At 51.7% G+C, this 19,622-nt stretch overlaps 1 protein-coding gene across 1 annotated transcript in view; it reads right to left on the reverse strand.

Moving 5' to 3' along the window:
- ALS2 (alsin Rho guanine nucleotide exchange factor ALS2) overlaps positions 1–19,622 on the reverse strand; it is a 195,351-nt gene that overhangs the window by 17,089 nt on the left and 158,640 nt on the right. The window contains exons 26-28 of the mRNA XM_075317602.1: positions 16,762–16,879; positions 15,723–15,880; positions 2,589–2,717 (exon numbers count right to left, since the gene is read on the reverse strand). Coding sequence (XP_075173717.1) covers positions 2,589–2,717; positions 15,723–15,880; positions 16,762–16,879 — 405 coding nt within the window. The remainder of the gene's footprint in view (positions 1–2,588; positions 2,718–15,722; positions 15,881–16,761; positions 16,880–19,622) is intronic.

The raw sequence follows: 19,622 nt of genomic DNA on the forward strand, positions 1-19,622 counted from the left end.
AGACTGAGCCCGCTAAGAATCTTAGCTCCTCTGATCCTTTTGAGTCCACATTGGACGAGGAAAAATGGGACCTGCCCGAGCCTCGAAAAGGCCGAAAACCCCGACTGCCTCTTGCTCTGTTGGGGTTTGTTGTGTCCGGGCTGAGGAAAGGATGAATCCTTACCCCTGGACTGTTTGATGGTTACATCCAACGCTCACCAAACAGTCGGTCAGCAGAAAAAGGCAACTGGTTAGGCAACCTTTTTTGGAAGCAGAATCTGCCTTCCATTCACTTAACGAGCAGACCAGGCTCTGCTTAAAAACACGGAGTAGCGGAGGCTACCGCCGCACGGTTCGCAGAGTCCAGGACAACCTGAATCGCGTAAGAAACAAATGCAGACATTTGAGAGGTTAAGGATGCCACCTGCGGCACAGATGTACGTGTAACCGTGTCAATCTGTGTAAGACAAGCTGAAATAGCTTGGAGTGCCCCAAGGGAGAGAATGCCGGAGCCAACGGTGCGCCGACAGCCTCATAGATGGCTTTCGACCAGAGATCCATCTGTCTGTCAGTGGCATCTTTGAGTTTGCAGTTCCATCTCCCACTGCAACTATGGATCTAGCTACAAGCCTGGAGATTGGAGGATGCCGCTCGGGACATTGGGTCCAGTCCTTGACCAAGTCAGGGGACAGGGATAACGTGTATCCTAAGCCGTTTGGAGAAGCGCATATCTGGATAAGCGTGGTGTTCCTGGACTGCCTCTCTGAAGGCAGAGTGGTCCAGAAAAATACGTGAAGCTGACTCCTCCACTGGAGGAGCTGTGAGAAATAACCCACATTCTATAGATGGACGCTATAAGATTATTTACTATGGCGTCACAATCAGGTGTATCCAGATTGAGAGCGGTCTCAGGATCAGAATCCTGAGCCGCTACTTCCGCCTCATTACACAGAGAGTCCTTCTGCTAGGACCCTGATGAAACCGAGGCCGCTCATAGCGAGCCCACTTAGGCTGTCTGGGACTGACGTCCGTGCAGAGCCGTGACTCTGGGATGCGTGTGAAGTGCATACAATGGGAGTCTATGTACCAGCCGGCCGTATAGCCGTACATGCTGTACCAGCTGTATAGAAAAACATGTGGTTCTGCACCTTTGTTTTACACAGAGAATATGCTGATAACTCCTCCGCATAATCCAGGAGGGTATATACAACGTGCGACCAAACAGTGCAATGTATATAGTACAAGCATATCTATAAGTGCACTTCTGCACTAGTGGGGTTAGCACCACAGGTGCTGCTTAACGCCTGTTACAGCGATTGTGTGACTATCAGAATGCCAGGGTCTTCCACACTTGTCTCTGTATCGTACAGAAACTGACACTAATGGCTGCCGGTGTCCTTGTAGAGAAGGAAGCCGTGGGCGTGCCTGAGAAAGTGCGGGAATCCGGACTCACAGTGCACACAGTGAGAGGGGTGGAGTATGCAAAACATACTCCAGCTCTCAGCTCTGCTCTATGCAGCGTCACGCCCCTACCCTGACTGTCAGGGCTGTGGGCGGTAACGAAGGGAGCTAGGCCCAGAAGCCGGGGACTCGAGTTAACAGCGCGGCCGCCGTAAAAGCGCGGGCCGCGCTGAAGTCCCCGGCGCACCACAAGTGCCAGCCGCGCCGCAGTTCCAGCGGCCGGCGCGACCGATTCCTGGAAGTGGCCAGCGTCCCGCCCCTCTCCTGACTGGCAGGTCTGGGGGCGGGAACGAACGGAAGCAGGCCGCAAAAGCCGGGGACTCTAGTTATCAGCGCGGCCGCCGTAAAAGCGCAGGCCGCGCTGAAGTCCCCGGCGCACTACAAGTGCCAGCCGCGCCGCAGTCCCAGCGGCCGGCGCGACCAATTCCCATAAGTGAGCCTGCTTCAGCAAAGCTGAATGAGGCCATGGCACAGGCGCCGCAGCGCTGATGTCCCCCGGCGCACTACAACACCCAGCATGCTGCGGTGTGAGCGCCAAATGCACGGGGACACAGAGTACCTTGAGGAAGCAGGGCCATGTCCCTGATGTACTCCGCTCCATCCAGCATCTTCTCCAGGGGCTGTAGATGGAGCACGGTCTCAGTGCCTGGAGACCGGTAAATCCCACTTCACCCAGAGCCCTGTAAAAAGGGATGGGGAAGGAATCAGCATGTGGGCTCCTGCCGCCGTACCCGCAATGGGTACCTCAACCTTACAAACACCTCCGACATACAGTGGGGTGAGAAGGGAGCATGCTGGGGACACTATATGTGTCCTCTTTTCTTCCATCCGACATAGTCAGCAGCTGCTGCTGACTAAAAAGTGGAGCTATGCGTGGATGTGTTGCCTCCTTCGCACAAAGCACAAAACTGGTGAGCCAGTGATCCCACTGGGGGTGTATAGCCAGAAGGGGAGGGGCCTTACACTTTTAAGTGTAATACTTTGTGTGGCCTCCAGAGGCAATAGCTATACACCCAATTGTCTGGGTCTCCCAATGGAGCGACAAAGAAATTGGGGCTATGCCATAGAAATGTCTAAAAGCAGAAAAAGAAAAAATTACCCTAAACCTGTTGTCTAAACTAATGATTTTAGCTTTCTGATAGCTTTACCCAGGTTCAGGCGATTCAGTCTCGGAACCTGTTCTCCCATTGCAGATATGAGGTTTGTCTGAGAATTCTTTAATGGTGATTGACGGCTGAATTGTGCTACCTTCTTCAGGCAGATCTGGAAACAAAAACCTGGAAAAAACAGTAAAGAACAACGTTTTAAACAGGTAATAAGAAGTGAAGTTTCTTCTTGTGGAGGCTGCCACAAGCGTGAAAGAAGACTTAAAGGCCATGTAATGCTCCTGTGGGGAATTAATTAAAGGGAACCAAACATCAGGATTTTCATATATAAGGTGCAGCCAGTGCAGTACTGGCACTCTCAGGCACATTGTGTACATACCATCAGGGTGCAGCTCGGGTGTTTAGTCAGTGAAATCCAACTTTATAAAGTTTGAAAATTCGTGCACTTTTTGATTGACGTGTGCACCTCTCTCCTAATGTCTGGGCGTGTTAAGCACTTGTATCCCCGCCCCCGCCGCTTGTTCCTCCCTCTCACTGGCCATATGTAAAATTTCTCTCTTCAGAAACATGGCGCCGGAGTTGGCACCTGCGCATAGCGCTTATCTCCAGCGCCATGTTTCTGAAGTCCGCAGTACTTAGTATTTTGCAGGAGAGGGCGACACATGCCCCCTCGCTTCTTCAGATCCCGTTGTGACCGCGGGAGCGCGCGTGGTCACAACAGGACTGCAGAACAGCTGGATAAACGTCCATAACACGCACGGACATTAGGAGAGAGGTGCACACGTCAATTGTTATGGTCTGCCCTAGCGATTTTGTGGCAATCAAATGTGAACATACATTGCTGAAAGCCATAAGAGAAAAGAAGGGAATTTTGTTTACTTACCGTAAATTCCTTTTCTTCTAGCTCCAATTGGGAGACCCAGACAGTGGGTGTATAGCTACTGCCTCTGGAGGCCGCACAAAGAACTACACTTAAAAGTGTAAGGCCCCTCCCCTTCTGGCTATACACCCTCCCGTAGGAGTACAGATTCCTCAGTTTTAGTACCAAAGCAAGAAGGAGGAAAGCCAATAACAGTTTCAAAACAAGTTCACTCCGATAACTAGATCGGAGAACTTAAGAAACAACGTGAACAACATGTGCACCCGAAAAAACGAAACCCTAAAAACAGATAGGGCGGGTGCTGGGTCTCCCAATTGGAGCTAGAAGAAAAGGAATTTACGGTAAGTAAACAAAATTCCCTTCTTCTTTTTCGCTCCTAATTGGGAGACCCAGACAGTGGGACGTCCAAAAGCAGTCCCTGGGTGGGTAAAAAGATACCACATGAACGGGCTGTCATACAGCCTCTTCCTACAGGTGGGCCACCGCCGCCTGAAGGACCTGTCTACCTAGGCTGGCGTCTGCCGAAGCGTAGGTATGCACTTGATAGTGTTTGGTAAACGTGTGCAGACTCGACCAGGTAGCTGCCTGGCACACTTGCTGAGCCGTAGCCTGATGCCTCAACGCCCAGGACGCACCAACGGCTCTGGTAGAATGGGCCTTCAGTCCAGATGGAATCTGAAGCCCAGCAGAACGGTATGTGTGAAGAATTGGTTCCTTGATCCACCGCGCCAGGGTGGATTTGGAAGCTTGCGATCCCTTATGCTGACCAGCGACTAGGACAAAGAGCGCATCCGAACGGCGTAGAGGCGCCGTGCGAGAAATGTAAATCCTGAGTGCTCTCACCAGGTCCAACAGATGTAAACCCTTTTCAAATTGGTGAACTGGATGCGGACACAAAGATGGCAAAGTGATATCCTGATTGAGATGAAAGGAAGAAACCACCTTGGGAGAAAACTCTGGAATTGGACGCAGTACTACCTTGTCTTGGTGAAATACCAGGAAGGGAGATTTGCAAGATAACGCCGCCAGCTCGGACACTCTTCGAAGAGACGTGACCGCTACAAGAAAAACTACCTTTTGTGAAAGCCGAGAAAGGGGAACCTCTTTCAAAGGCTCGAAAGGCGGCTTTTGAAGAGCAAGGAGAACCTTGTTCAGATCCCAGGGTTCCAATGGCCGTCTGTAAGGAGGAACGATATGACAAACTCCTTGGAGAAACGTGCGTACTTTAGAAAGCTGTGCCAAGCGCTTCTGAAAGAATACGGATAACGCGGAGACTTGACCCTTAAGCGAGCTAAGGGACAAACCTTTTTCCAACCCAGACTGCAGGAAGGAAAGAAAAATTGGCAATGCAAATGGCCAGGGAGAAAACCCTTGAGCCAAGCACCACGCTAAGAATATCTTCCACGTCCTGTGATAGATCTTAGCTGAGGATGGTTTTCTAGCCTGTCTCATTGTGGCAACAACTCCCTGAGATAAACCTGAGGCCGCTAGGATCCAGGACTCAATGGCCACACAGTCAGGTTCAGGGCCGCAGAATTCAGATGGAAAAACGGCCCTTGAGACAGCAGATCTGGACGGTCTGGTAGTGCCCACGGTTGGCCTACCGTGAGATGCCACAGATCCGGGTACCACGACCTTCTTGGCCAATTTGGAGCGACGAGTATGGCTCGCTGGCAGTCGGACTTGATTTTCCGGAGAACTCTGGGTAACAATGCTAGAGGTGGGAACACATAGGGGAGTCGGAATTGCGACCAATCCTGAACCAAGGCGTCTGCCGCCAGCGCTCGGTGATCGTGAGACCGTGCCATGAAAACTGGGACCTTGTTGTTGTGCCGTGACGCCATCAGATCGACGTCCGGCGACCCCCAGCGGCAACAGATCTGTTGAAACACGTCCGGGTGAAGGGACCATTCTCCTGCGTCCATGCCCTGGCGACTGAGAAAGTCTGCTTCCCAGTTTTCCACGCCTGGGATGTGAACTGCAGATATGGTGGACGCTCTGCTTTCCACCCACGTCAAAATCCGCTGGACTTCTTGAAAAGCTTGGCGACTGCGTGTTCCCCCTTGGTGGTTGATGTACGCCACCGCCGTGGAATTGTCCGACTGAATCCGAATCTGCTTGCCTTCCAGCCATTGTTGGAAGGCTCGCAGGGCAAGATAGATTGCTCTGATTTCCAGAACATTGATCTGCAAGGTGGACTCTTCCTGAGTCCACGTCCCCTGAGCCCTGTGGTGGAGAAACACCGCTCCCCACCCTGATAGGCTCGCATCTGTCGTGACCACTGCCCAGGACGGGGGAAGGAACGACTTTCCCTGTGACAATGAGTTGGGGAGAAGCCACCAACGTAGAGAGTCCTTGGCAGTCTGAGAGAGGGAGACAGTCCTGTCGAGGGACGTCGATTTCCCATCCCATTGGCGCAGAATGTCCCATTGGAGAGGGCGCAGATGAAACTGCGCGAACGGGACTGCCTCCATTGCTGCTACCATCTTTCCTAGGAAATGCATGAGGCGCCTCAGTGAGTGCGACTGGCTCTGAAGGAGAGATTGCACTCCAGTCCGTAGCGAGCACTGCTTGTCCAGTGGAAGCCTCACTATCGCTGATAGAGTATGAAACTCCATGCCAAGATAAGTCAGAGATTGGGTCGGGGTTAGATGAGACTTTGGAAAGTTGATAATCCACCCGAAAGTCTGGAGAGTGTCTAGCGCCACCTTCAGACTGTGTTGGCATGCTTCTTGAGAGGATGCCTTTATAAGCAGGTCGTCTAGGTACGGGATGACCGAGTGACCCTGCGAGTGCAGAACAGCTACTACTGCTGCCATGACTTTGGTGAAGACCCGGGGGGCTGTTGCCAGACCGAAGGGTAACGCTACGAACTGTAGGTGCTCGTCGTGTATGACGAAACGTAGGAAACGCTGATGCTCTGGTGCAATCGGCACGTGGAGATACGCATCTTTGATGTCTATTGATGCTAGAAAATCTCCCTGAGACATTGAGGCTATGACGGAGCGTAGGGATTCCATCCGGAACCTCCTGACTTTTACGTGTCTGTTGAGCAACTTCAGATCCAGGACGGGACGATACGATCCGTCCTTTTTTGGGACCACAAACAGATTGGAGTAAAAACCGTGACCCTGTTCCTGAAGAGGGACGGAGGTCACCACTCCTTCCGCCTTTAGAGCGGCCACCGCCTGCAACAGAGCATCGGCTCGGTCTGGTGGTGGAGAAGTTCTGAAGAAACGAGTTGGCGGACGAGAACCGAACTCTATCCTGTACCCGTGAGATAGAATATCTCTCACCCAACGGTCTTTGACATTTGCTAGCCAAATGTCGCCAAAGTGGGACAGCCTCCCACCGACCGCGGGTGTGGGCCTCGGAGACCGCAAGTCAGGAGGACGTCGTTTTGGCAACGGTTCCTCCGGCTGGTCTTTTTGGGCGTGACTGAGACCTCCAAGAATTTGAACGTCTCTGGTCCTTTTGAGTCTTTTTTTAACGAGGCGAATTGGGACCTGCCCTGTCCTCGAAAGGACCGATAACCAGACTGACCCCTCCTCTGTTGGGGCTTGTTTTGTCTGTGTTGCGGTAAGGAAGAGTCCTTACCCTTGGAGTGTTTGATGATTTCATCCAAACGCTCTCCAAACAATCGGTCACGAGAAAAAGGCAAATTGGTTAAGCATTTCTTGGAATGAGAATCTGCTTTCCAATGTCTCAACCACAGAGCCCTACGCAAAACAACTGAGTTGGCTGACGCCACTGCCGTGCGGCTTGTAGCGTCAAGAACAGCATTAATCGCGTACGACGCGAATGCCGCCATTTGCGAGGTCAATGGTGCTACCTGCGGGGCAAATGCACGTGTGACTGAGTCGACTCGCGCAAGCCCGGCCGTGATAGCTTGGAGTGCCCATACGGCCGCAAAAGAAGGCGCTAATGACGCTCCAATCGCTTCATAGATGGATTTCAGCCAGAGCTCCATCTGCCTGTCAGTGGCATCTTTAAGTGCCGCTCCATCTTCAACAGCAACCAAGGATCTGGCTGCAAGCCTGGAAATTGGAGGATCCACTTTTGGACACTGGGTCCAACCCTTGACCACTTCAGAGGGAAAAGGGTAGCGTGTATCTTTAAGTCGTTTAGGAAAACGCCTTTCAGGATAAGCGTGGGGTTTCTGGATTGCGTCTCTGAAGTCAGCGTGGTCCAGAAAAGTGCTTAATGTACGCTTAGGGTATCTGAAATGGATTCTCTCGTGCTGCGAAGCTGACTCCTCTACAGGAGGAGCTGGTGGGGAAATATTCAACATCTTATTGATGTTAAATATAAGATCATTAACTATTGCGTCACCATCTGGTGTATCTAGATTGAGAGCGGTCCCAGGATCAGAATCCTGATCAGTTAAGTCCGCCTCATCACCCATAGATTCATCCCGCTGGGATCCAGACCATTGAGATGAATGTGAGGGCCCGTCATAACGAGCCCGCTTAGGCTGCCCGGGGCCATCGTCCGAGTCAGAGTCTTCACCCTGAGGCGTAGATGCCCGTCCCGGAGCTAGGAGCTGAGGGGGACCAGGGGGCAATACATGCACAGTGTCCGTGGTCTGAAGTACAGGCCTAGCTCGCAATGTGTCAAGAATTTGTGACATAGTGAGAGACATTCTGTCAGCAAAAGCTGCAAACTCAGTTCCTGTCACCTGGACAGCATTCACAGGTGGTACACCCTGGGACACGTCCAGCAGAGGTCCCGACTGTGCAAGCGCCGCAGGGGCCGAGCACTGCACACAATGGGGGTCCGTGGAGCCTGCCGGTAGAAAAGTCCCACATGCGGTGCAGGAAGCATACAATGTCTGTGCCTTGGCACCCTTGCGTTTTACGGGCGACATGCTGCTGGCTCTCTGCATGTGAGAGAGTCTATAGCCAAAGGGCGACCAGCGCTATGCAGTACAAAGTATTTGTAGAAACAAAATACTAAGAATACTACGAGCACAAGAGGGGGTGAGCCCTGAGGGCTGCTTACCGCCCGCTGAACAGCGGGTAAGAGGCTGCAGAATGCCTTGTCTGGGTCTCCCCGGCTCCCCTCTGCAGCTCAGCGTGTCAGCAAGAATGGCTGCCGGCTTCTGTGGAGAGGGGCGGTCCGTGGGAGTTCCCAAACAAAAGTGCGGGAACAGTGTCCCCTCTGTGCTGACTGTGAGGGCTGGAGTATGTAAAAACGACTCCAGCCCTCAGCGCTGATGCACTGGCCAGCGTCCCGCCCCTCTCCTGACTGGCAGGTCTGTGGGCGGGAACGAACGAAAGCAGGCCGCAAAAGCCGGGGACTCGAGTTATCAGCGCGGCCGCCGTAAAAGCGCGGGCCGCGCTGAAGTCCCCGGCGCACCGCAAGTGCCAGCCGCGCCGCTGTTCGAGCGGCCGGCGCGACCGAGTTCTAGACGTGGGCAGCGTCCCGCCCCTCTCCTGACTGGCAGGTCTGGGGGCGGGAACGAAAGGAAGCAGGCCGCAAAAGCCGGGGACTGTAGTTATCAGCGCGGCCGCCGTAAAAGCGCAGGCCGCGCTGAAGTCCCCGGCGCACTACAAGTGCCAGCCGCGCCGCAGTCCCAGCGGCCGGCGCAGCCTATTCCCATAAATGTGCCTGCTTCAGCAAAGCTGAATGAGGCCATGGCACAGGCGCCGCAGCGCTGATGTCCCCCGGCGCACTACAACACCCAGCATGCTGCGGTGTGAGCGCCAGATACACGGGGACACAGAGTACCTTGAGGAAGCAGGGCCATGTCCCTGATGTACTCCGCTCCATCCAGCATCTTCTCCAGGGGCTGTAGATGGAGCACGGTCTCTGTGCCTGGAGACCGGTAAATCCCACTTCACCCAGAGCCCTGTAAAAAGGGATGGGGAAGGAATCAGCATGTGGGCTCCTGCCGCCGTACCCGCAATGGGTACCTCAACCTTACAAACACCTCCGACATAAGTGGGGTGAGAAGGGAGCATGCTGGGAGTCTGTATAGACCCTCTTTTCTTCCATCCGACATAGTCAGCAGCTGCTGCTGACTAAAAACAATGGAGCTATGCGTGCGTGTCTGACCTCCTTGCGCACAAAGCTAAAACTGAGGAATCTGTACTCCTACGGGAGGGTGTATAGCCAGAAGGGGAGGGGCCTTACACTTTTAAGTGTAGTTCTTTGTGCGGCCTCCAGAGGCAGTAGCTATACACCCACTGTCTGGGTCTCCCAATTAGGAGCGAAAAAGAAAACATGGCAGTTTTGTTTGAAACATATCTGGAATACGTTTAGCAGGAGAAAAAAAATAATTAAATCAAGATTTAAAATAGTCTATAAAGTTGCAGAGCCCTTGCTGAATCCAAAATAACTACGAAGGGGAAAAAAAACCCAACATTTTTTATTGTGGCATTTGTTTAAAATATATTTACATTATGTGTCTTTATTAAGTATCAACAGAAAAAAATAAAAAAAACGATTTTTGTGTACTCACCGTAAAATCGTTGTCTCTTAGCCATCATTGGGGGACACAGGACCATGGGTGTTATGCTGCCTATCCATAGGAGGACACTAAGTAGATGCAAAAGCATAGCTCCTCCTCTGCAGTATACACCCCATAGCCGGGCCAGGCAACCTCAGTTTTAGTACACAAGCAGTAGGAGAAAAAAAAAACAAAAAAAAAAAACAGTAAAAACTTCTCAACAGAGGAACATGAGAAAAAGAGTCATAACCAAATAAGGTACTGAGAGAACCAAGGCCCAACAGGGCAACAGGGTGGGTGCTGTGTCCCCCAATGATGGCTAAGAGAAAACGGTTTTACGGTGAGTACACAAAAATCCGTTTTTCTCTGACGCCTCATTGGGGGACACAGGACCATGGGACGTCCTAAAGCAGTCCATGGGTGGGTAAACAAACAACGCAACCCAAGGACTAGGAACCAGTCCCAGATAGTGGAGTACCTATCTCAGTAGGCGCTCCTGGCTATCGTTTGCAGAATTGTTCTACCTAGGTTCGCCTCAGCCGAAGCCTGGGTATGGATTCAGTAATGCTTTGAAACAGTATGTAGGCAAGACCAGGTCGCAGCCTTACACCTCTGTTCCACTGAAGGCTGATGCCTAATGGCCCAAGGGGCGCCAACTGCTTGCGTGGAATAAGTCTGCAGCCCACTAGGAATGGGCTTAAGTTGCAAGCGGTAGACTTCCTGGATCGCAGAGCGAATCCAGCGAGCCAGCGTTGCCTATGAAGCTGCCTGTCCTTTCTTGGGCCTTTCAGGAATGACGAACAAGGAGTCTATGTTCCTAAAGGGGCTTTCCTGGGTACGTAATATCTGAGAGCCCTCACAAGATCTAGCGAATGTAGAAACCTTTCCACCCTATGGACTGGGTGTGGACAAAAAAGAAGTCAGAACAATGTCCTTGTTCATATGAAACAGGGAAATAACCATCGGAAGAAAATCCGGAAGGGGGCGTAGAACCACCTTGTCCTGATGAAAGATCAGAAAGGGTTCGCGGCAAGAGAGTGATGCCAGTTCCGAAACTTGTCTGATGGACGTAATCGCCACTAAGAATGTTACCTTCCAGGAGAGAAGAGCAAGAGAAGATTCCTTAACAGGTTCAAAAGGGGACCTCTGGATACCGTCCAAAACGAGATTGAGGTCCCATGGGTCCAGCGACCGTTTATACAGGGAAACTAGATGGGAAACACCCTTGAGGAAAGTCTTAACTTGCGGATTGCAAGCTAGGCGTATTGATAGAATATTGAGAGAGATGAAACCTGCCCCTTAAGGGAGCTGAGGGCCAACCCCTTTTGCAACCAGACTGCAAAAAAAATTAAATCAAGAATTCTGGGGATAGCCAGAGGCATAGGTTGGACATTAGATTTCCTGCACTGGGAAAGGAAAGTTTTCCACGTACGGTGGTAAATATGGGATGAAGGCCGGCTTTCGGGCACTGTACAAGGTGGAGATGACCGCAGGAGAGAATCTCCCTCTTTTTAAAGTCCAGGTCTCAATGGCCAGGCCGTCAGCTTCAGGGCTCTGGAGTTCTGATGGGAAATGGGCCCTTGGGTCAGCAAGTCTGGGATGCTTACGAGGCGCCATGAGCAATTGTACTAATTCAGCATACTAGGCGCACCTGGGCTAGTCCGGTGCTATTAGTATCACCGGGACTCCTTCTGCCTTGATCTTCCTGATTACTCGCGGCAGCAGGGGCAGAAGCGAAAAACATGTAAGTTGGACAGAAACGACTTCAGGAGACTAGAGCATCCGCGCCAATGGACTGTCGGTCACGTGACCTGGCTAAGAACGCGGGTACCTTTGAGTTCAACCTTGAGGCCATTAGGTTATTATTATTTATTTGTAGAGCACCATTAATTCCACGTCTGGTGTACTCCAGTGAGTGCAGATGTGTGGGAACACTTCTGGGTGGAGAAACCACTCTCTGGCGGCCAGGCCTTGGCGACTTAGAAGGTCCGCCACCCAGTTTTCTACTCCCGATATGTGTAACGTTGAAAACACAAACCCCCGTCGATTCGGTCCAGGTGAGGATCCTGAGGACCTCGAGATAAGCCGTCTTGCTGCTGGTACCTCCCTGCTGATTGACATAGGCCACAGCTGTTGCATTGTCCAATTGGACCCGAATCAAACGACCTGCTAGCAGAAAAGGGGAATGACCTGAGCGCGAGAAGATCGCGCTGATTTTCAGGATGATTTCTGGGAAGGGAAGACTCCTGTGGTGTCCAACGTCCCGAAGCAGTGTGGAGCCAGTATGCTGCTCCCCAGACTAAGCGGCTGGCGTCCGTGGTCAGGAGTAGCCAGTCACTTGGGGGAGAAAAACTCCTTCTCGATATGGAAGAGGACTGAAGCCACCAGTAAAGCGCATACCTGACTGAAGGCGTCAGGTGAAAAGTTCGTTCAAGGAAAAAGGGCTCTTGTCCCAGGCAGCTAGAAGCGCAAGCTGCAGTGGGCGGTGGTGTGGCTAAGCGAGCAGCGCTGCCTCTATAGCCGCCGCTCTGGTACCTAGCACTCTCATACTGAATCGTATGAAGTGACAGGAGTACGTAGAGGGCAGTGTACCGCTTGTTGTAGAGCGGTCGCCTTGACTTGAGGGAGAAATATCAAGCCCCGAAGAGTGTCCAGGGACATGCCCAGGGAGGTGACGGATTTTGACGGGACCGGGGATGATTTGACTGGAGTTAGAAGCCGCCCTAAGCGGGATAGGGTGCCCACAGATATCTGCACGCTGGTTGAGCCCTTGATGAGGAGGTCATCCAAGCAAGGCAGAACAGCCACTCTCCTGCCGTGAAGGGCACTCATGGCGGCCGCCATGACCTTAGTTAAGATCCTTGGTGCTGTGGCAGAGCCAAGGGTAGGGCCACAAATGAAAATAAGAAGTCCTGAACCGCGAAGCGGAGAAACTTTGGTGAGCTGGAGCGATGGGTATGTGCAGGTACGCGTCCCTGATAGCTAGGGAAGCAAGGAATTCTCCTTCGACCATAAAGGTAATAATGGACCCTAGGAAGTCCATTCTGAATCTCCTTACGTGCACATGTTTGCTCAGGTGTTCGAGGTCCAGGATGGGACGAACTGACCAGTCTTTCTTTGGCGACCACGATAGGTATAGCCTTGAAACTCTCGCCGTCCGGAACAGGTACCATCACCCCCGCCGTTTGGAGGGAGTGGATTGCTGAGGAAAAGGCCTCACGGTGTTTTGAAGCGTTTGGGGGGTTTTTGAGAGAAAAGACTGACCAGGGGATCGGGTCCAGAATTCAATGTGGTAACCGGAAGACACAAGGTATCACACCCATTTGTGGTCTGAGGCGGCGGCCCAGATGAAGAAGGACGAGACTTCTCGGTCTTTGTCTAGACTGCCAGGACGAGGTGGACTCTGGGAGGGCTGAGAAGGTCGGGCCCTGCGTGTCTAGTAAAAAACATCCTGGGCTAGAGTTGGGGGAGGGAGGTACTCTTTTCCTCCCGTGGCGTCAGACAAAAAAAAAAAAAAAAAAGAGCCTGTCCAGACGATCGGCAAACCATCGGTCTGGAAAGGAGTACTGTGAGAGGCTTCTTAGAGACAGAGTCCACTCTCCATTATCGGAACCAGAGGGCCTTACGGATGGCTATGGTATTTGAGGAGGCAATAACTGCGCAGGTAGCAGCGCCGAGGGAGGCCTGCATGAGGTACTCCGCCGCCGCAGCAATGTGAACAGTTACATCTGTGAGGATCTGAGGAAAACTGGTAGTCCTGGTGCCTGTGCGACCCACACGGAAGGGGAGAGGAACCCGCGGCCTCGAGGCAGAGCGATCGAGCTGCTCCACTTGTCTGTCTGTTGGGTCCTTGAAGGAGGATCCATCAAGTAAAAGACAGGAGGGTCCTACAGGCATGTGGAAGCCGGGTAAGGGTCCACCGAGGCCGGATCGGCCCAGCCCTTAGAGACAGCCAAGCCAAAGGGGTACCGGGACTCCATGAGTTTACGGATACCGAAGCGGCGTCAAAAAGCGCTTTTTTTTTTTGAAGTTTCTTCACCCTTTTAAAGGAGACCGCAGGGTCAGTAGTAGTGGATGGGAGATCTTCCACAAGCAGAGTTTTGGTAGATTGCTGCAATAAGGGAGTCCATCGCAGCTTGATCGCTCGGGGAGGTTGAAACCAAGGAATCATCCCGGTACAAACATCATTCCCCTTCCTCCGGCTCCTCAGAGACCGCGGAACATGTGGGAAACCCCTTCTGTGAACCCCAGAGGGAGACCCATGGGGGTCATGCCCTTTTTCTGATCTGCAACCGGTGAAGCAGAGGGCTGATTCTTATCAGAAGGACCCTCTATAGAGGTGTCATCAGGCTGCGTTCTGTCCAGGGGCCCCGAGGGGTGTAGGACGATGTTGCATAGCCAGCACCAGGTTCTGGGAACCGTGCCCATTCTGGGGGACTGGGAGCCGTAGGCTCTGGGCTGGCAGCGGTTGCTGTGGTGGTGGCAGGGAGGGGGGGGGGAACCAAGGCACCGGACTCACAGAAGGAAGAGGTGCTATCATCCCCTAGTAGCTCAGCGTGGCAGGATACATTAGTAGTCTTATAGTTGTTGCTGTAGTTGTGCAGGGCATAAAACATGTGACTGCAGCCCCTGGCTGATGAGCCTCAAACTCTGATTGTAATGAGGGAGCAATGCTCTGCAGAGTTAATATGTAAGTGAGGCTATAACTCATCCAGAACCCTGATGACCCTTTCCCCCTCCTGCGTCACAGTTCCTGTGGGAAGGAGGAAGCCAGCTCTGAGAGACGCCCACAGGCTCTGATCACAACAAGAGGGAGCAATGCTCTGCAGATCCTGTGTGAGGAGGGTTACGCGCGCTTTCGTGAGGGAGAGTGGCTTATCGAGTGTCGTAGGGGGCAGGGCTTAGCTCTGACAAGAAGGCATGAGAAAATATAATAAAACAAAAAAATGGTGGGAAGGGACTCCCCTTCCCCCCTCCAGCCCTGTACAACAATGGTGGACAGAAAAACCTCTATAAGTGTACCGCAGCTGCGGGTGCACTTAGTCCAGGGAGTTGTCCCCTCCCCCCGCCACAGGTGGAATGCTCTGCAGGTGTCTGGATGCACATGGGCTGTGATTGCAGTCAGTGTGACCTTTGCTCCAGTTTCCTGTCAGGGAGCCAAATCTCAGCCCATGTGCATCCAGTCAGTGTAACCTTTGCTCCAGTTTCCTGTCAGGGAGCCAGTGTGCAGATTCTGACGCCTGCTGTGCCCGGTCATAGAACGTGTATCAACTCAGAGCCTGCCAGAGGGACTGAGGAATGCTCTGGGCTCTGGAAAAATCGGAATTCTCACCTCAGCTCCTGTGGAGATGGCAGTCTGGTCACGCTAGTGCGGAGCGAATATCAACTCAGAGCCTGCAAGAGGGGCTGAGGAAGTTTTCATCTGCTCTGGGCTCTGGAAAATCAGTGACATGAGACCTGTCGTCCAGTGAGTAACAGCAGCGTCGCAGGAGGTGGTACGGGGAGGCAACACTCCGCGTTCCCGCCTGTTGATGGTTTTGGGAGATCGGTCCCCGAAGGAACCGTCGCCCTCTAAAAACAAAAAATTCTTGCTGCAGTAGTCTGCAGAGATGTGCCTCCTATAGACACTAAGATAAAACTGAGGTTGCTTGGCCCGGCCAGGGGGTGTATACTGCAGAGGAGGAGCTATGCTTTTGCATCTACTTAGTGTCCTCCTATGGATAGGCAGCATAACACCCATGGTCCTGTGTCCCCCAATGAGGCGACAGAGAAACACAGTTTTTAGGTTTTGAATCACATTTTAACTACATCCATAATTCTAATAAGAGTGAAATTATTGCTGTACCTCACCAGCTGGAATATCCGCTTCAGGTACGACTTGATCTCTCTTACAGCTTCCTGTAAGAGTCTTCGGTTGGCACCGATTCCTACATAGGTCATCCTGTACACGGCCACCAACATTTCCACTAGCCGGCCAAGCTGATGCATTGGGGTTTCACAAGCCTAGAGATGCAAGCAAGATGAGGAGTGGGAAAGACAAGATGCAGCTGTTAAGTGTTAACCTTAAAGCATTAGTAAATTTGAGCAACTTTCTAACATGTCAAAATGGTAAAAACAATATAAAGTACTGTATTTTTCAGATTAGAAGACGCACTTTTCCTACCAAAACTTTGGGAGGAAAATGAGGGGTGTGTCTTAAAATCCGAATGTAGCTTTCCGGAGGGTGGGGGAGATGGGTCACAGGAGGTAGGGACAATGCTGTGCTGCAGGCGCTGCTCTGTGCCGGGGTTGTGGGGCGGGCATCTGGGCAACTGGCGGGCATCTGGGCGGTGAGTACTTCAAATAATGGCGCCCAGAGTCTGCACATGCACAAATGGAGATCTCCGCTCAAGCGCTCATTAGCGCAGGGGCTGACTCCGGCCTCCATTTCTTTGAAGCCCCAGCGCAGAGCCTCCTAAAAATGCGCTAGGGCTTATTTGCCATCTGAGGTGTGATTTTGCGTGCGCGATCTGATGCGTATGCGTTCTAGCACAGGTCTTTGATGTGCTCCACCACAGGTCCTTGATGCATTCCACCACAGGTCGCTCCCTTTCAGGGTCTGGTGAGTATGATTGTGGAGTAGTCTTTCTTCTCACTTTTGCGGGCGTCTGCTTTCTATAATGAAGTGTCCTGCAGTATTTTTTAGGCGCATGGACACTTCATTATTGAACCAAGACCAGGGCTTATTTTCGGGGTAGGGCCTATATTTAAGCCTTACAAAATTCCTGCTAGGGCTTATTTATGGGGAAACAAGGTAGGTATGATGGCTAGAATTTACTTATGTACAGTACAGACTAACCTTCCAAACATACCCATGTAACAGGCATGAATACAAAAGTTCTTACATTTATTAAATATGACTTGATCTTTTCATATTTCTCCATGGTGAAAGTGCCGCTGTGTTGTGGAATTCGCTCCAAACTCTCCAGCATTTGTGTATGTGATCGACTTAATGGCTCTGGACTGTAACAGAGATTACACAATGTCAAAACACCAGCAGTATAGTCCACAAATATACATACATGTTACAGGCCCTTAAATTTAAAAATGCCCCCCCATTTTTTCCCCATCGCCCATGATAGCACCACCTGAGAGAGAGGTCCGCCCCTTCAGGACAGGAAACCCACTGAAATAAAAAGGCGGTACCTCTCTACTGCTTCAGTTTAGGTTTCCTGTCCTGACGGGACACCCAGATCCCCCGCATAATGCAAAAGAGGTCAGGCTACACACTCTAGATGTCAGGAGGGCCCTGGTCACTTACCTAGACAGGACTAGGGAATGGAGGAGGGCTCAGTCGCTGTTCATCAGATTCCAAGGGGCTTCTAAGGGCAGAGGGGCTACAAAATCCACCCTTGCTAGATGGATTAGGGATGCTATTACCCTTGCGTACTCGGCCAAGGGCACACCTCCTCCTAGGGGTGGGGGGGGTCAAGGCGCATTCCACGAGATCTGTCTCTACCTCTTGGGCTGAAGGGGCGGATGCCTCTATTGAGCAGATCTGTCGGGCGGCTACTTGGTCGTCCCCTTCTACTTTCTTTCACCACTATAGGCTGGACTTAACCTCCACAACTGACCTGTCCTTGGGAGACTGGTGTTACAAGCGGTGGTCCCTCCCTAAGGTGGTAGTTTCTCTTTAAATCTCTCAGGTGGTGCTGTCATGGGCGATGGGGAAAAATCTTAGTTACTTAACGGTAATGGGATTTTCATGAGCCCATGACAGCACCCTTAGTTCCCCCCCTATTCACTGGTTGTGGGCACCCTTTGGGGAATGTTAGTGATAATGGTGTACACATTGTTCTCCTTTTCTTGGGTGGTGGTACGATTAACCTTTTGTTGGACGTGCCTCTCATGCTCTGTAAACCAACTGAAGCGGTAGAGAGGTACCGCCTTTTTATTTCAGTGGGTTTCCTGTCCTGAAGGGGCGGACCTCTTTCTCAGGTGGTGCTGTCATGGGCTCATGAAAATCCCATTACCGGTAAGTAACTAAGATTTTCCATTCCATATGTCTCCATTTTCTGTGGCAAAATAAAAGGTAAATATTTTATCATGCACCAATTTGTTTAAACCTCAATTAAAAAAAAAACGGATTTTTGTGTACTCACCGTAAAATAGTTTTCTCTTAGCCATCATTGGGGGACACAGGACCATGGGTGTTATGTTGCCTATCCATAGGAGGACACTAAGTAGATGCAAAAGCATAGCTCCTCCTCTGCAGTATACACCCCCTGGCTGGGCCAGGCAGTCTCAGTTTTAGTACACAAGCAGTAGGAGAAAAAAGCAGTAAAAAAACTTCTCAACAGAGGAACATGAGAAAAGAAGAGTCAAAACCAAATAAGGTACTGAAAGATCCAAGGCCCAACAGGGCAACAGGGTGGGTGCTGTGTCCCCCAATGATGGCTAAGAGAAAACGATTTTACGGTGAGTACACAAAAATCCGTTTTTCTCTGACGCCTCATTGGGGGACACAGGACCATGGGACGTCCTAAAGCAGTCCATGGGTGGGAAACATAAAAGAAGACAACACAACCCAAGAACTAGGAACCAGTCCCAGACAGCCTGGAGCGCCTACTGAGAGAGGTGCTCTACTGCAGTTTGCAGAATTTGCCTACCCAGATTTGCCTCAGTTGAAACCTGAGTATGGACTCTGTAATGCTTTGAAAAAGTATGTAGACTAGACCAGGTTGCAGCCTTACACACCTGTTCCACTGAAGCCTGATGCCGAATGGCCCATGAAGCGCCAACTGCTCGTGTGGAATGAGCCCGCAGCCCACTAGGAAAGGGCTTGAGTTGCAGGCGGTAGACTTCCTGGATCGCAGAGCGAATCCAGCGAGCCAGAGTCGCCTTTGAAGCTGCCTGTCCCTTCTTAGGCCCCTCAGGAATGACGAACAAAGAGAGTCAGTTTTCCTAAAGGGGGCTGTCCTGGATATGTAATATCTGAGAGCTCTGACGAGGTCTAACGAATGCAGAGACCTTTCCACCCTATGAACTGGGTGTGGACAAAAGGAAGTCAGAACAATGTCCTCGTTCAAATGAAACGGGGTAAGAACCTTTGGAAGGAAATCCGGAAGGGGGCGCAGAACCACCTTGTCCTGATGAAAGATCAGGAAAGGCTCGCGGCAAGAGAGTGCTGCTAGCTCCGAAACCCGTCTGATGGACGTAATTGCCACCAGGAATGTTACCTTCCAGGAAAGAAGAGCAAGGGAGGATTCCTTGAGGGGTTCAAAGAGACCTCTGGAGACCGTCCAGAACGAGGTTGAGGTCCCATGGGTCCAGCGGCCGTTTGTACGGGGGAACTAGATAGGAAACGCCCTGGAGGAAGGTCTTGACTTGCGTTTTTTGAGCCAGGCGGCATTGGTAGAAGATTGAGAGCGCTGAGACCTGCCCTTTAAAGGGAACTGAGAGCCAACCCCGCTTGCAAGCCAGACTGTAGAAAGTCGAGAATTCTGGGGATGGCCAGAGGCATAGGCTGGGCGTTAGTTTCTCTGCACCATGAAAGAAAGATTTTCCACGTGCGGTGGTAAATCGGGATGAAGCAGGCTTTCGGGCACTGATCATGGTGGAAATAACTGCGGGGGAGAATCAAGCTCTTGTTAATACCCAGGTCTCAATGGCCATGCCGTCAGCTTCAGGGCTCTGGAGTTCTGATGGGAAATGGGCCCTTGGGTCAGCAAGTCTGGGATGTCTGGAAGACGCCACGGTGCGTCTG

Source organism: Anomaloglossus baeobatrachus, chromosome 7 (genome assembly GCF_048569485.1).
Source record: "Anomaloglossus baeobatrachus isolate aAnoBae1 chromosome 7, aAnoBae1.hap1, whole genome shotgun sequence".
Lineage (NCBI taxonomy): Eukaryota > Metazoa > Chordata > Amphibia > Anura > Aromobatidae > Anomaloglossus > Anomaloglossus baeobatrachus.